The sequence below is a fragment of the Chiroxiphia lanceolata genome, chromosome 14 (genome assembly GCF_009829145.1).
Source record: "Chiroxiphia lanceolata isolate bChiLan1 chromosome 14, bChiLan1.pri, whole genome shotgun sequence".
Lineage (NCBI taxonomy): Eukaryota > Metazoa > Chordata > Aves > Passeriformes > Pipridae > Chiroxiphia > Chiroxiphia lanceolata.
In genome coordinates, this window is record NC_045650.1 from 8,772,246 (window position 1) to 8,787,369 (window position 15,124).

Below are 15,124 nucleotides of genomic sequence, written 5' to 3' on the forward strand. Positions count from 1 at the left end.
CAGGTGAGCAGGCACTTGCAAGACATAAATTATATTTTTATCCCATATAAATGGCATAGAAAGGTTAACCAAACATTTTAGTTCAGGAGATGTACAGAGTAGTCAGTATGTTACAAACTATTTCCTTCTGGACACTCTATAATAAAATTAGATTTCTCAAAGAATATTAGTTTTCTCTGGAGTTTTACTTTTCCAAACCAAGAGTGCACCTCTGCAGAAATATTTTCCTTACAGCTGATCATACTAACAGCATAAATAACAGGGATGGTTTATGAAACAGTCGTGAAAGTTAGGCTCAGCTAAAAGAGGAGAAGGGTTAGTGTGTGGTGCTTTTAATCTGGGAACATTATATAAAAAAAAAATAAAATGCAAACACAGAATACTACACCCTATCCACTGCTTTGGAGCTTTACAGCCAACAGAGTTACTATAGGAACTTAATTCCTGGTGTCATAACGCTGAGATACTTGAACACAACCTGATCAAAATGCCTTCAGGACTCTGCCTTCACACTGTGTGCAACCACTAGCTGCTAATGGCACGCACAAAGCTTGAAAAAAAAAATATTCTTTTCAGAGGATTACACCAGACACAGAGACAGATATGCAAAAACAATGACACCAAAGGAATCAAAATATTCATGGCTCATAAAGCGTGGTAGAGAAGGAATGGCTCCAGCTCATCGCCTGCCTCTGCTTAGATTCGTTATAGCACAATGAATCAACATTACCCCTTTTAGAAAACCATCCCGAGTTCTGTTTATGTGGGGACAAATCCACCTAATCCTGCTCATACAAGCAAGCACAGCAACTTCAAGGGAACTGCCAGTCTGGGAGACGACAGCAGAATACGTCCCCTTTTTGTGACCAGTCCTGGGATTTTTCTGGGGTGTGACACAAGTCCCATTATTATGACACACTAAAAGCTGAGCTAACATGGCACCTGCCCTGCCAGCGCTGTTCTGCCCTGGCTGGCTCTGTAACGCTTTTGTCCAAGCTGTGAGCACAGGGAATGCCCGCAGGTCCCCACTGCCAGGCCCTGGCTTTGAAAATCATGAGCTGTCTCTCCCCACCTCACAAAACCAGCCTAAGAAATCTGGGAAAAAGGATCTTTCCCACTCCAGGACTCTCTATATCTCCCTGCAATTAGCACGAGTGAGGAACAGAGACTTTTTGCTTCTTTTACAGAAAAGCCCTTCTTATTTGACCATGAGAGCTGAGGACTCAGCTGCAGGGTAAGACAGCTCTTCCCTGGCCTTCACCCCCAAAGTCTCAGGGCCAGCAGCACCCACCAGCAGGGTGTACCATGCTGGGGGGACATGGCCTTCCTGCCCCACCTCATGGTGCTGGTGCTGAACTCTGTGCTTGGCAAGCATTTCAGAGCCAAAGAGGTCCTCACCCCTTTTTGCATCCATCCCAAATCCATTCCTTCATCCCATACCACACACACCCACCCCAGCTGCATTTGCCCATCCATACCCCATTTTGGGGGGGGGCTGCAGAGTGGGATGGGGGGACCCTGGGCCTCAGTGGGGTACAATCAACAGTTTGCTCCACTCTTCCCCATACTGGTAGCGAGCCCTGCCTGGATGGGGAGGTCCCAGGGTGGGGGACTGACAGGCGACCCAGGGGAAGCCAAATGAGCTAGGATGCTGGTTTTAATTCCTGGCAATAAAAATGGCAGGGGCAGTGCTGCCAGTCAAAGGAAGGAAGCAACTGCGGGGGCAGGCAGGAGGGCAACTACACCAGCACGGCCCGAGGGCCCCAGGAACCAGCCAGAGCCACTGCGGAGCCAGAAAGGACAACCCCGGCCACAGCAGAGCCCCCCACTCTGGGACGGCGTTTCGGGGACCGACAGCAGCAGCCGTCGCCAGCCCTGCGCCCCCGCGGAGCCCTGCGCGCCCCGCGCCTCCCCGGGTCCGAGCAAAGCAGTAACGAAACCGAGCCTACCGGCACGTTTCCAAGCCTGGCGCGGTCCGGAGCGACGCAGACGCGACCCAGGTGGGTGTCCGAGGAAAACCCGACGGCGCCCGGCGGCTTCGCTGCTCCTCGCCCGCCGCGGGGCGGGGCGGCCCCGCTCGCCCCCCGGGAAGGGCCCGGGCCGGCAGCGCTCCGCGTCCAGCCCCGGGCTCGGCTCTGCGCACAGCGAGAGAAAGACTTCACAGCAAAAAAGAAGCAGAGATCCACGTCTAGCTGGGACACCTCGAAGGGAACTATTTTAAGTGGCCAGTGAGGAGCTGGAGTGATTTATTTTTATTTTTTTTTTTTAGATGTGCAGCTGCAGAGGCTGCGATTCACCTTTCTCCTGTGCGAGAAACCTTTTTTTCACCCTTTTTTTTTTTCCTTGGGAAAAAGGAGAGGGTAGATTTGTTCAAACGTGAATTTTAAAGCATGCAAGGCTCCGCGGGTTACTCGCCCGAGCGGCCCCAGCGGCAGGAGGGATGGGCCACCCCGGCCTTCCCCTGTGCCCCCAGTCAAGTTCAAGAGGGGGCCTGTCTGGGGTCTCCCCCGGTCAGGGGAGGTGCGGATCGGAGGGAGGATGCAGCTGCGGAGCCGCACGCCCGGGCTGGCCGCGCTGGAGGGGAGCACCGGCCGCGCTCCGCCGGGGCGGGAGGACCCGAGTATCCCTGCGGCACCTCCGTCCGGCCCGCCGGGGCCACCGGGACACGGAGGTTTGCCGGGGAGGGACGGTTTCCACCGTCTCTCTGGTTGCTTGGAGCTCCTGTGTGGCGCCAGAGGAGAAGTTTCTCGGATGAGATGTCTCCGCTCGACCCCTTTTCCTCCTGAGGACGGGGAGGCTTTTCCACATCCTAGTCAGAAATAAAGGAAAACAAAACAAACCAGACGATAACGGAGAAAGTCCTGCGCACCGCGAGGTCGCCCCGGTCCCCCCCCCGGCATGCAGCCCGGTGCCGGTCCCGCAAGGTTGGCCGGCCCCCACATCCCAGCGCTGCATCCAAGCGGCGCCGGGCACTGCGCCGCCCCGGTACTCACCGTCGGGACCTCCCCGTCGAGGCGGCTCCGCTGCCCCCAGCGCTCCTCTCCCTCGGCGACGCCGCGCCCCGAGCTCGGTCCGCTCGGGAAGGTGGCGGGGGAGCGAAACTGCCGGGCGGCGGAGGGCGGGGACAAAGGGACACGAGAAAAGAGCGGCGGCGAGGAGGCGGCTTCACCCGGCATCGCCAGCTCGAAAACAACGGCCCGGCCCCGGCGGCAGCGCCAACCGGGCCCGCGACGGCACCCGCGGCTGCCCCGTCCCCCGGAGGAGGTCAAAAACGGCTCTTTCCAAAACAATAAACTTTTAATGCTAAAGCAGTTATAACCAAAAGCTGTACAGAGTTGGAATTTCTTTTTTGTTTGTATTTTTTTTTGTTAGAAAACAATTTTTTTTCCCCCATAAATATTGTTCAGTTCCCGGCACTTTGTATCAATAATTAAATTACGAACGATAAATATGGCATCATGGGTATGTATTTACAAAAAAAGTTATTACAAAAAGGCAACTGTTATACTAAACGTCACAATCTGGGCAGAATAAACACCACATCCTCATCCTGAAAAATACTGACCGACCCCATCAGACGAGAATACATTCACAAGTGTAATGCTTGGAGAGAGAGAAGGAGAAAGAGGAGATCAGAGAAAGAAGCAGCAGGAGAGCTAGAAAGGAAAGTTCAAGACATAACAGGACTTTGGCACGGTTTAAGACTGTAAGTTTAAACAATCACCACTAAGGCGAAGGAGAATTTTCATCCTCATGTCAACATCCCACCGAAAGAAGGAAAAACAAAACAAATTAGGAATAAAAAAATAGTGGGGAATTGGCAGAAGAAGGACTCGGGCAAGGAGGGGGGAAAAAAAAATCAAAGAAACGATTGCGACTGAAAAAAATGACAACAAAAAAAAGAAATCTAATCCTGAGAAAAGGACATGGCTAGTCCAGCGTCTGGGCTTGCAAAAAAATAGTAATAATTATAATATAATAATAAAAGACCCCCCTCTGGATCCTGGCAGTTAACTAGGTGTAGCCCTATGCGGTCGTCGGTGTGGAAACTCCATTTCCATGGGAGCGAGCTGCAGTTGGCTTGGTTTGTCCTTTTTTTTTTCCTCGTTCCCAATGCATTTGGTCCAGTCTGTGGCCGGGCAGCAGCTGCCTTCACACATACCACTCATTAAAATTGGGGGGCAGTCCAGGGTTGTGGCCGGGGTTACTCTGCAGGGCGGCCGGCGGCGTTTTAGTGGAGTCCTTACTGCCGGCGGAGCCCACCGCAGGGGGGGTGGAGGACTCGTACCCCGAACTGGCTGCAGGGGAAGAGTCCGACCCCTGGGATTCGTGCACCTAAAACCAAGAGGCAGAGATGGGAGAGAGCTCAGGGTCCCCACCACCTTGCTCAGCCAGGTTGGGGTGTTCCTCCATGCAAGAGGGACAACGTGGTCCAGCAGCTCGGCCGTGCCCGATTGTGCCTGGCAATCAGGCGGTTCATGCCTGGCTGGCCACTGAGCACCAGCAGCAAATGCCTGCCTCGGCTCCTGGGCATTTGGCTGCAGCATCCTGGCGTGGGGGGCTGCAGCATCCCAGCACAAGGGCTGCCATGTCCCAGCATGGGGGCCTGCAGCCACAGGCCAGGTTGCACTTGCACGGCCTTCCAGCACCAAGCCACACTCTGCAAACCAGGCAGCACTTGCACCAGTGGGAGCACAAAAAGAAACTACGCCATTTCCCCGGGCTGTGCTCCAGCCACGGCCCAGACACTGGGGACTGCTTGGGCCATGCCAGGAGCACGGAGCTCAGCTCTGCCCTGCTCCAGGGAAACGAGCCCTGAGCACAGCAGCGGCTCAGCATCCCTGCTCAGGGAGGAAAGGACTGGAGCACTGGGGTGATTTACCTTCATGTGTTTCCTAAGTGAGCTGGGGTGGGTGTAGGATTTGTCGCACACCTTGCAGATGTAGGGCTTGTCCGAGGTGTGGACGTGCATGTGTTTCTTCCTGTCACTGCTGTTGGCGAAGCGCCTGTCGCAGCCCTCAAACTCGCACTTGAAAGGCTTCTCACCTGTGAAATTTAGAGAGGGTGAAGGCGGGCCGTTCCCGCTCCATCCCCACCTGCCTCCTCCCAGGACAACATCTGCCCCGCTCACCCCACCTTAGGGATGCACAAGCACCACAACAAATGAAGAAGGGGAAGATGGACAGAAGGGTTCGTTACGTGTTGGGTAAATTTGGATCAGCCTTCGTTACTTTTAACTCACCTCCCGCCAGGCCCACGCTGGGCTCCGGCAGGGAAGGCGGCTGGGCGAGCTCGGAGAGGGAGAAGACCCGAGATAAATTCAGCGGCTCGGACAGCTTTACAAGACGTACTCCAGGATACAAGCCAAAATACGTTTGCTTCCAGCCTTCCCCCTCTCTTCCCCTCCACCCGTGCGGGAGGGCTGAAGGAAACTCAGGGCTGCAAATAAAAATACTTTGACAAAAGTATCGCTGATTTAATTAGGATAGATGCCAATCAGGCCTAAAAATAAAATAAAAAAAGGAGCGGAAGTCACCGAAAATGAGATTTCATTAGCATTTCTATGGTTCCCTCTGCAGAAGCGCGCAGAAGGCCGAGAGCGGCGGCAGCGCCGCGCACCCCGCGCTCCGCCGGCCCGTCCCCGCAGCCCCGCGGAGCCCCACAAAGCCCCGCGTCCCGGGTGGGAAGGACACATGGACACGGGCCTTACCTGTGTGCGTCCGCTTGTGAATCTTGAGATTCTCGGAGCGGGCAAAGATCTTGCCGCAGCCCGGGAAGGGGCAGGGGAAAGGCTTCTCGCCCGTGTGCACCCGAATGTGGTTCACCAGTTTGTATTTCGCCTTGAAGGACTTGCCTTCCCGCGGACACTCGTCCCAGTAGCAGATGTGGTTGTTCTGCTCCGGCCCTCCGACATGCTCCATGGTGACATGGGTCACCAGCTCGTGCATGGTGCTGAAAGTCCTGTCGCAGCTCTTCTTGGGCCGGCTGAGCTGGCTCTCGTCGAGCCACTTGCAGGACAATTCTTGCTTGATGGGCTGGCGCATGTACCGAAAGAAAGCCCCGGGGCCGTGGTGGTGATGGTGGTGGTGGTGGGCCGCCACGTTCATGCCCATATTCATGTTCATGTGGTTGTAGTTGTGGAACTGGGCGCCGGCGTAAGGGTCCGTGCGGGGGCTGGAGACGGCCCGGTAGGGATCCGGCCGCCCGAAGAGGTCCCCGCGCAGCCCCAGGTGCATCTGCCCGTTGTCCACATGCCCGTTGGGGGACGTGTGGCTCGGGCTCTGCTCGTGGAGCCCCGGGAAGAGCAGGTATCCCGGGGTGTCGGGGATGCCGCCGGGGCCGTGCAAGCCGCCGGGGGAGCCGCCGAAGAGCCCGTGCTGCGCCGTGCCGGAGGCGGCGTCCGCGATGCCGGAGCCGCGGTTGCGGAACAGAAAGTCGCGTGTGGAGTTGAAAGCGGCGGCCCCGCCGTACGAGGGCACCTGGCCGGCGTGGTGGTGGTGGTGGTGGTGGCCCAGGGCGCTGGCGTAGCCCGGCGCCTGCGGCGTGAACGCCGAGCTCTGCCCGGCGGCGAGGTCGTGCGGGGCCGCGTTCAGCTTGAAGGCGGCGGCGTGCGAGGAGTCCCCGAAGGGGCCCAGCCCCATACCGGCGGCGGCGGCGTCGCGACCCGGCATCTCGTGGTGCCGGGGCGCCGCGAAGCCGCCCACCCCCAGCGCCGGGAACTGCGGCCCTCCGTCCAGCAGCATCGTCATGGGCGCGGGGCCGTCGGCGCGGCGGCAGCCTGCCCGCCCCCCCTCCTCCTCCTCCCGCCCGCCCCCAAAAAAGTACAAAACCACCCCAAAACGTGCCCCCCCACCCCCCCCCGCTGCGGGCAAGCGCGGCCCCGGCCGCGGGCGGGCAGCGAGGCAAGCACCCCCCGGCCGAAACCAAAACAACAACAACAACAAAAAAAAACAACCAGCAGCGCCAAAACAGCCACCCGCCCCCAGAGGTGCCCGCCCCCCGCGCCGGGCCGGACTGGGCCGGGCCGGGCCGGGCAGGGCGGCGCAGCAGGGCGAGGAGGCGCAGCGCGGCCGCACTCCGGCTCCGCGCCGTCGGGGCACTGATGGGGCGCCCGCCCGCGCCTCGCACATAAAACCAACTCCGGGGCCAGGCCGCGCCGCGCCAATGGGGAGCCGCGCGCCGCCGGTCACCTGACCCGCCGCCCGCCGCGCCATTGGCCGCGCCGCGCTTGATTGGCACGCGCCCCGCGCCGCCGCCGCCGCTGATTGGGCTCGGGCGCCCCGCAGGTAGAGCGGGGGCGGCTGAGGGGGGGCCGCGGGACGGGCCCGGGGGGCGGCGGGAGCCCCACGGAGCCCCCGCGCCCTACGTGTCCCCCCGTCCCGGCCCCGCCGCCCCCTCCTCGCGTGTCCCGCCGCGTCCCGCCGCCCGTGCCCTCCCAGCGCCGCCCCGCGCCGTGCGGGACGCTTGCCCTGAGCGGCGCGGCGGGGAAGCGTAAAAGCCGCTCTGAAAAGCCGCCGTTCAAAAACGAAATAATAATAGTAATAATAAAATTTAAAAAAAAAAAAAAAAACGAGATAAATCCGGAGCTGTTTCCAGTTTAATTTCTTTTTTAATTATTATTTTTTAATTTTATTTTTCTATTTGCTTTTATGTTTGCCGGCTGAGCGCGGGGAGAGCCCGCTCCTGCCCCCCAGCCCCGGGGGCGCGGCGTGACCGGGCCGGGGTCCCCCCCGCCGGCCGAGCCCAGCCCCCTCTGTCCCCCCTCGCTCCCGTCGGGGGACCGGGAAGGGGGTCACACCCCGCTCCGCGGACAGCGGGGCTCCGTCCCCCGCTCCCCGCCGAGCAGTGCCCAGAACGGCGGCTCCTGAGCTGGTTTTTTTTCTACGCTCATTTATCTTTTCGGTTTTCTCCGCTCTCTCTTTATTTCTTTCATTTTTTTCCTCTGCTTTTTTTTCCCTTTCCTTTTTTTCCCCCTTTCCTTTTTTTCCTTTCCTTCCTTTTTTTTTTTTCTTTTCTTTTTAATTTTATTTTGCAAAGGCAACGTTCTGCCTTGGAATAATTATCAGTTGCAGACAGCGCTATAAATCCACTCATTTTCTGTTCTGGAAAGCACTTGCAAAGAACTATGGGGAGCAAGAGTGGAAATAAAAGGCAGAAAGAAAGATGGCTGTAATTGTAATATCCTGAGGTTTGCTGAGCCCCCAAGTCTGGCTATTGGGCAGGTCTCAGGCTCGCCGCCGGCTCTCTGCAGGAAACGTAAAATCTGATCAAGTTCAGAGACGCATTGAGAGCCCGCTTCAAGCAGCGCTTTATAACCGCGGCCCTTTCACATCCTTACCCCCAATCAGCCCCGGGAAAGGCTTCGCCTTCTTTATTTTAGGGTTTGCAGGGAGCGGAAAAAAAAAAGGAAAAAAAAAAAAAAAGAAAGAAAGGGGGAAAAAAAAGCCACCGATATAAAATCTCCCCGAGAGGTAACACCAGTGCCCGTCAAACACTCAAATTTCCCAGGCCACAGCCGCCAAGAACAGTCCCAAAGTTGGAAGGTGAGTCCCTCGCTGCCGTTAGTGCACGATCGCAGCACAACAGGAGGCGGGAGCGCGGGGACCCGCCCGGGGGGGACCCGCCGGGGGGGCCGGGGCCGCCTTCGCTGCTCCCCCCGCAACACCCCGCGGCTGTTAGGCGGGAGTCGGGGGCCCCGCAGGATCGTGGCCCTTTCCGCGGCTCGTCCAGGAATTCGGGCGCGGGGAAGCCGGGACATGGCCGGGGATACCAGGGCACCGACCTACAGACCCCGGGGACGGCGGGGCAAGGCCACGCACCCCCCTCGCTGCTCCGCTGAGGCTCTACCTGCCTATCTCCGGAAGGCTGCGGCGCGGTCATTAATTACCTTCCGCACGTGTTGGGTTTTCTCGACAACAACAAACCCCTCAATTAAAAAAAAAAAAAAAAAAGGAGAGGGGAAAGAAATAGAAATAAAGGAGGGGAAAAAAGGGGGGGGGGGGACATAATTCAATTATCCCGTCAGCTGAGCACGGGGGAGGGCAGCGCCTCTGAAGTCGCCGACCTGGGGCGACCGAGGGCGACTGACCCCTGCTTGTGCAGAGGCCTCACGTGTGGCATTGTGTGTTGTCTGTCCCTAATGGGACGCGCCGGGCCCGGGCTGGGCCGGGGGCGGCGGCGCCGGGGCCGCGGTGCCCGCCCAGGTGCCCACACCAAGCGGGACTGCGGCTGCCCCGGGGCTGGGGGGTGTGCTGGGAAAGGAAACACTCCAGCTCGGAGAGAAGGAGCGAGCGTGGCTCCACGGCGGGAGAACATTTAAAAAAAAAAATCAAAATTGAGTTGGTTTTTTCGCTCAGAAAAATCCCCGCGCGCCGGCAACGGCGGGACCGCGGGGCTTCGGGAAAAATATCCCGGGGGCTTGGGGCTGGGGGGATAAAAAGAAGTGGTCATAGCTTTGCACGAGGACTCGCCGTATCGGGAGGGTTTGGTGGTTACAGCCTTGCCTTGCCTGCTGTGTACTGTGCGGATCGGGCTACATCAGTCAACCTATAAATCTTTTTTTATACGTTTCCCGTTTCTTCTCTGCCAACTTTGCCTGAGCGTGTGCACCCGGTAGCATCCGCACCAGCGTACAGGCACTACTTACATCCCATCGCTTCCTAACTGGAATTTGCCAGCTCGGGGACCAAAAATTCCATAAAATGTGTTTATTTTTTTTTAAGAGATTGTCGGTATAGCCTATGATTTCCACTCCCCTCCCCCCCGTGCGTTCGGAATTAAATATATATATATATATATATATATAATATATTTTGTATTTACTTTACCACTTCACTACATTCCATTTTTATTCAGCGTATTTCTGGCCGAACCCAATTTATTTTCCAGAACATGGAGAACATTGCATCTTCCCCCTTTTTAAATCTATCTCAATTGCAAACGTGCAAACAACAACCGAAAAAGTAGTCTCGCAGGCTCCTTTCTCCCGCCGTGCTCCCAACGCGAGGGAAAGGCGGAGAAAGACCCCCCTACTTTACGTCAAGAACAGATATCGTGTAATTCTCCTCCACCGCCTATTTTTCCTTTTTTTTTTCTTTTTTTTTTTTTTTTTCCCCTTTGGTTGATTTGGGAATGTAACAGATACAAAAATGTAAAACCCCTGGAAAGCGGTGCGGGTCCCTCCGCGCCCAGAGCCCCGCCGGTGCTCGGCTCCCGTCCGTGCCCCGCAAGGCGGTAGACCCGGACCTCTCTGGACCAGGGTCCCCCCGGTGCTGTCCTGGCCCGGGGACTCCTGGACTTAACACTGCCCCGTCCGAGCACCTCGCCACGGTGCGGGGAGCCTTGCCACGGAGAAGACCGCAGGGTCTGGGCCCTGCAGCGCAGGAGGAAAACACGGTCCCCAATGGGTGCCCACTCGTTACAGCGGAATTCTCAGCGGGGCAGGGCAGGTGGAGTTTCGGCAACGGCCCTAAGAGTGGGAGGTCGGTTCTCCATGGATTTCCCTCGTCCCTTTCACCGAGGGCGCGAGGAAAAGGCAAAACAAACCCGGGATAACAGCAACAGAAATCCCCCGCGCCGAGCTGCGAGCCGGCGGCGGCGAGAGGAATATTCCATCCGCCCTAAAGAGCTTTTAAAGCGCACTATATCGCGGTTAAATGAATATCCCTAACAAGCGTAAAGACAAGTAGTTTTTCTCCTGCCATAAACATATTGCATCTCCGGTGTAATTATATGCAAACCAGGAGCGAACGAGACATTTCCATTGTAGCTGTCACTCAGCGGAGGGGGAAGCACATGTACATTTGAACTTCAGAGATACGGGCTGGAGTAAACAGGTCTGAACTTCGGCAAGGGGAGGGGGCGAGGAATATCAAAGGCCAGACGGAGGCAGGCAGAAAGACCTGAGTGGCGGGGAAATGTAGGTGCCAGAGGGCTCCATCCTGCAGCTCGGGGAGCCGGGCCGGCACTGGCACCCTCGTCCATGGACCAGAGTTTGTCACATGTTTGGTTGTGATGGGGAGAAGTTCCCCCCAAAAAAATAAAGATCACCGTTCAGCGGCGTGGGAAGTACGCGTCGGGCTCGGAAGCGAGTGAAAAAACCACTCCGAGGACCAGTTCGAAGCGCTGCAGAATAAATTAGCTCCTGTCGCTCCTATGGGGCCGAAGCAAACCCAGGGGCAGGAGACAGCGGAGGTCGCAGCCCTGCGGGGAACCGGGGCCCTCCGTGCACCTTGGGGCGGCCACGCACCGGAGTGATCCCGGGAAGGCCACCCTCTGGAAGGTGGAAACGCCCACCCCTGACCCCCTCCCCCCAAAGCCATTAGTAGGAGACACGGTGCAGACCCGGGAGTGGACAGAAGGGAAAGTCGGGGCCCCGGCACCCCGGCCCGGCCGAGAGCATCCTCACCCTCCGGCCGCCCCCTTGATATCCCCCCGCGCCTCCGAGGAGCAGAGGGAGTGGGGGGGAAGTGGCGAATATCTCAATCAGCGAGGAGATGACCTGTGACCCGGAGGGTGGCTCTATTGTCCCACTCTTGCGGGGGACACAGACTTTAGTCAGCCTTTCTGCGTGACTGAGCCCTGAGGGGCAACCGCAAGCCCCGGGCTCCGAGGAGGCATCCCGGCCTCGGGAGCCGCCAGCCCGGCATCAGCCGCCGGGGCAGAGCCACCCCTTCCCCAGCGTGCCGAGGCCGCTGCCCCCGCACCCCCGTCGTTTCCGAGCCCGTACTCGGAGTACGCGGCCCCCTCCTGCCCCGGGCCTTTCCCCGGCGGCCGGGAGGGGCTGAGCAGACCCTCCCCACCCGCGGGCGAGCACCAGTGGGACGGAGATGCCCCGCCGTGCTGAGTTGGGATTTGACTTGCAGGAGGAGCCGATCGGGATAACGGGAGGGGAAGGGCAGGAGGGCTTATCCCCGGAGGAGCCCCTGCCCCAGTTCGTCCGCCCCCCCCCAGGCAGTCTGCCGGCCCCGGGAGCGGGGCTGCGGGAGCCGCCTCCGCCCCTGCCCGTCCGGGGGCGGCTCCGGCGGGGCCCGTTGCGGGGCCGGGCACGAGGCGGCGCTGCGGAGCGGCCCGGCCCGGCCCCGACGGCCGCCGAGACCCCCCGGAGCTGCCCCGCGCCCCTGTCCGGACACGGACGGGTCCTCTGGATCCTGCCCCTTAGGCGGAGGATGGGGCAGCCGGCGGACGTGGGGCTCTGTCCCTGTCGTCAACGCGGACCCAGCCCGTCCCCGGGCCCGCCCTTCTCTCCCCAGGACCTCACAGCAGGTGTAAACCCCGTAACAAACGCGCTCCCCGGGGGCAAATCGCCTCGTTTGAACCGGCACCCCCACGGGCCCTAAACACCGGTCTCTAGCTGCCGAGGGTCATCTTCGGGGAGCTGCCGAGCTCCGGGGAGCCCGTTCTGGGGACACCCTCCAGCCTGCAGCAGGTCATTGGGGCGACTGTGGGGATACTTTGAGTTGTGTCGGGGCTCTTTCCATTGCCGGGAGCCCCAGGGGAGAACGTGGAGTTTACTCTCGCTTCCAGTTCTTTTCCCCCAGCACTGGGCACAGCCCGGAGCTGGAGGGTCGGCAGCGGGAGCCACCGCTCCCCGCGGCCCCGGGCTGAGAGCTGCGACCGGCCGGGACACCCCGGCACAAAGCCGCTCAGTGCCGCCCCGGCGGCGGCCTGGGGAGTGGCCCGGTGGGGCAGGGGCCCGAGGGGGGGCCGCAGGTGGGCTCCGGCCCAGGGGGCGTCACGCACCCAGTGTCGGCTCCGGCACACCGGTAGCGGGCACCGAGGGCGTCCACCGCAGCCAGCATCCCATAAAGACGGGAACACGATTTCGCCGGCCCCGAGGATATGTTGGAACAACGTGTTGAACGATTTAACGTTTTTAAAACAATTAAAACGACGATTTTCCAGTGCTCGCCTTTTGCCGCCTTCTCTCCGGCCACATCGCCCAGCGACTCTCCCCTCAACCTCCAGGGATTTTCCCCAAGGTATCGGGGAGAGAACCAAGCTCCCCTTCGCCCTCCGACGCGGGACACGTCCCCCCCCCCGGTCCCCTTGGGGTGATAGGCCCGTTCCTTTTTCCTTTATCTTATTTCCTCCCCGGGAGAAGCGATGCCGCTGCAGAGCTGCAGGGTCTGACCCGCTCCCGCTCCTTTCGCCCCTGCCCCATTCCCGTCGTGAACGAGGGGAATGCAGCGCTCCGACGGCGCCTCCAGCCCGCAGCCCGGACGGGCTCGGGCCGTTCCGGCGCAACGGGATATGGCAGGGGCTGGGCGGCCGCGGCTCCCGGGAGGAACCGGGCTCAGCCCTCGCACGCTTCCCCGGGTTAAACAGCCCCGCAATGGGAGTTGCTTTCACCGGTAAAACCCGCTCGAAGCTTTGGGGCCAAAGCGGGTGAATCACAGCTGCGGGGAGGGGGGGGGCGAAGGCTTCTGCCCAGATGTCCCCCATGCCCGTGTCCGGATTGGCACCAGGGTGCTTCACCCCCTGCCTGTGACTGCGGGGCTTCGGGGAGAGCCAGCTCCCCTCTTGCTGCCTAGATCCCCACATTTCGGGCCAATAGACGACCCCTGGCGGGTCTCACCCCCACTTCTCTATTTTTGCTATCGAACACCCCCAGGCCCCGCGCCGCGGGACGCGGGCGCGCAGGGAGCGCACCCTGGGCGCGGGGAACAGCGGCGGTACGATTAACACGCCTGTAAACGATGTGCTTGCCACGGGGTGAAGGAGTCGATGCCTTTTAAAGGACCTTCATTCCTCTACCCGGAGGATCAGTTCCATAACGAGAACCTTGTCGGGCAAAGGCGGGGGAGACGGTGCTGGAAAAGCTACCTCAAATGATCAACCCCGGAGCGGGCAGCGCCGGGGGGAGAGAGAGCTTGCGGCAAGCTGGGTTTCGATGAGGACCACACCAAAATTAAAATTTAAAAAAAAATAATAAAATAAAAAAAGGGAAAATAAGAGAAAGAGCAAGAGAGAGAAACCAAAAGAAATCCAAAAGGCAACCAAGCAAAAGGAAAGCCTCATCCCAGCCCTTCAGCTGCGGCTCCGAGATGAAGGCAGCTCTGTGCCTTCGTTGCGTTTCAATTCCCTCGGTGGGGTTGTGAGCCCGCAGGGCCGGCGGGTGAGCGCTGCGGGCAGGGCTGCGGGCAGGGTTGCCCGCGGGACTCCACATCCTCTTAAGTTTTCAAAGCCAGGAAACAGCCATTTCCCGCTACCTTCACCAGTTCCCCGATAGCTTTCAAGGCATCCACGTTTATTTTAAAAACTCTTCTGAAAGCCGTAGTAAATTGAGTTTGCTTGTAGCTACAAAGGAGAAAGTTAAGCATTTGTCTCTGCTGTTGTATAGGCAGCCAGTTGTTTTAATTAAAGGGTGGGGATCCGTGATATATACACCAGATAAAAGCAAATGCACAGAATAAACTAATTAAAACATTGTGTTTGGAACACATTTTATTTCTTTTTTTGATCTTAGTTGTGTTTTAAAGAAATGTCAGCGCACTATAAAGCAACCTTATTTCCCTTATAGTGTGCGGCGCTTTTCAAAGGCTAGTGTGATATATTTTAGAAAAGAAATCCCGCTGTGAAAGCTTGCGTGTCTTCTCTTTACCAAACTAAGCTCTTGTCAATCATGCCAAGGCATATCCAATCACCAGGTCCCTTTTTGGAAAGCAGCTCATCCCGCTGTGCTTTTATATATCACACCGCAGCATGTTTAGATGCATTTTTACTATCACTTCAGGAACGGTGACTGATGAGAGCGCAGTTACAGTACCGGCTTCCCCAAACGCCGGAGTTGCTAACAATTTGCCTGGCTATTGTGTGCGTGTCTTTCTCTCCCTCCTCCCTCTTTCCTGTCTCATGTTGCCTCTATTTGTCATGGACACGAAGATGAGGGGAATATCGGGGCGCGGGCGGTGGTATTGGCTTCCAAGGTGCCCATCACCTGCCTGGGACAGGGTGACGGGATGTTCCGTGGCTGCCCACCCCGGAGAGGGAGAAGCCCCGGCGGTTTGGGGTTCCCCCGCTAGCACCGGGGAAAAAAATGAGGACACCCCACCTTGTAACGTGCCCACCTTCTCACGCCCGATTCAGGGGAGTCGCGCTGCAAAGCCCCAGGCCCCGGAGCCAG

At 58.6% G+C, this 15,124-nt stretch overlaps 1 protein-coding gene and 1 long non-coding RNA gene across 2 annotated transcripts in view; both read right to left on the reverse strand.

Moving 5' to 3' along the window:
• Positions 1–1,981, reverse strand: part of LOC116793811 — a 61,175-nt gene extending 59,194 nt beyond the window's left edge. Inside the window, exon 1 of the long non-coding RNA XR_004359593.1 lies at positions 1,950–1,981. This is a non-coding gene — a long non-coding RNA (uncharacterized LOC116793811). The remainder of the gene's footprint in view (positions 1–1,949) is intronic.
• Positions 1,982–2,135: 154 nt separating this feature from the next.
• ZIC3 (Zic family member 3) lies at positions 2,136–6,749 on the reverse strand. The gene is made up of 4 exons (XM_032702412.1): positions 5,711–6,749; positions 4,883–5,046; positions 2,994–4,335; positions 2,136–2,809 (listed from the first exon to the last, which is right to left on the reverse strand). Exons 1-3 carry the CDS (start codon positions 6,747–6,749, stop codon positions 4,153–4,155), a joined length of 1,386 nt encoding a protein of 461 aa, XP_032558303.1. The 3' UTR covers positions 2,136–2,809; positions 2,994–4,152.
• Positions 6,750–15,124: the final 8,375 nt, after the last annotated feature.

Coding starts and splice junctions, on each gene's coding strand:
- ZIC3 (XM_032702412.1), bottom strand. CDS start 6,749: ATGACGATGCTGCTGGACGGAGGGCCGCAGTTCCCGGCGCTGGGGGTG. Junction 5,047..5,710: donor TCACAAGCGGACGCACACAG/GTAAGGCCCGTG, acceptor TAAATTTCACAG/GTGAGAAGCCTTTCAAGTGC. Junction 4,336..4,882: donor CACTTAGGAAACACATGAAG/GTAAATCACCCC, acceptor TCTTGGTTTTAG/GTGCACGAATCCCAGGGGTC.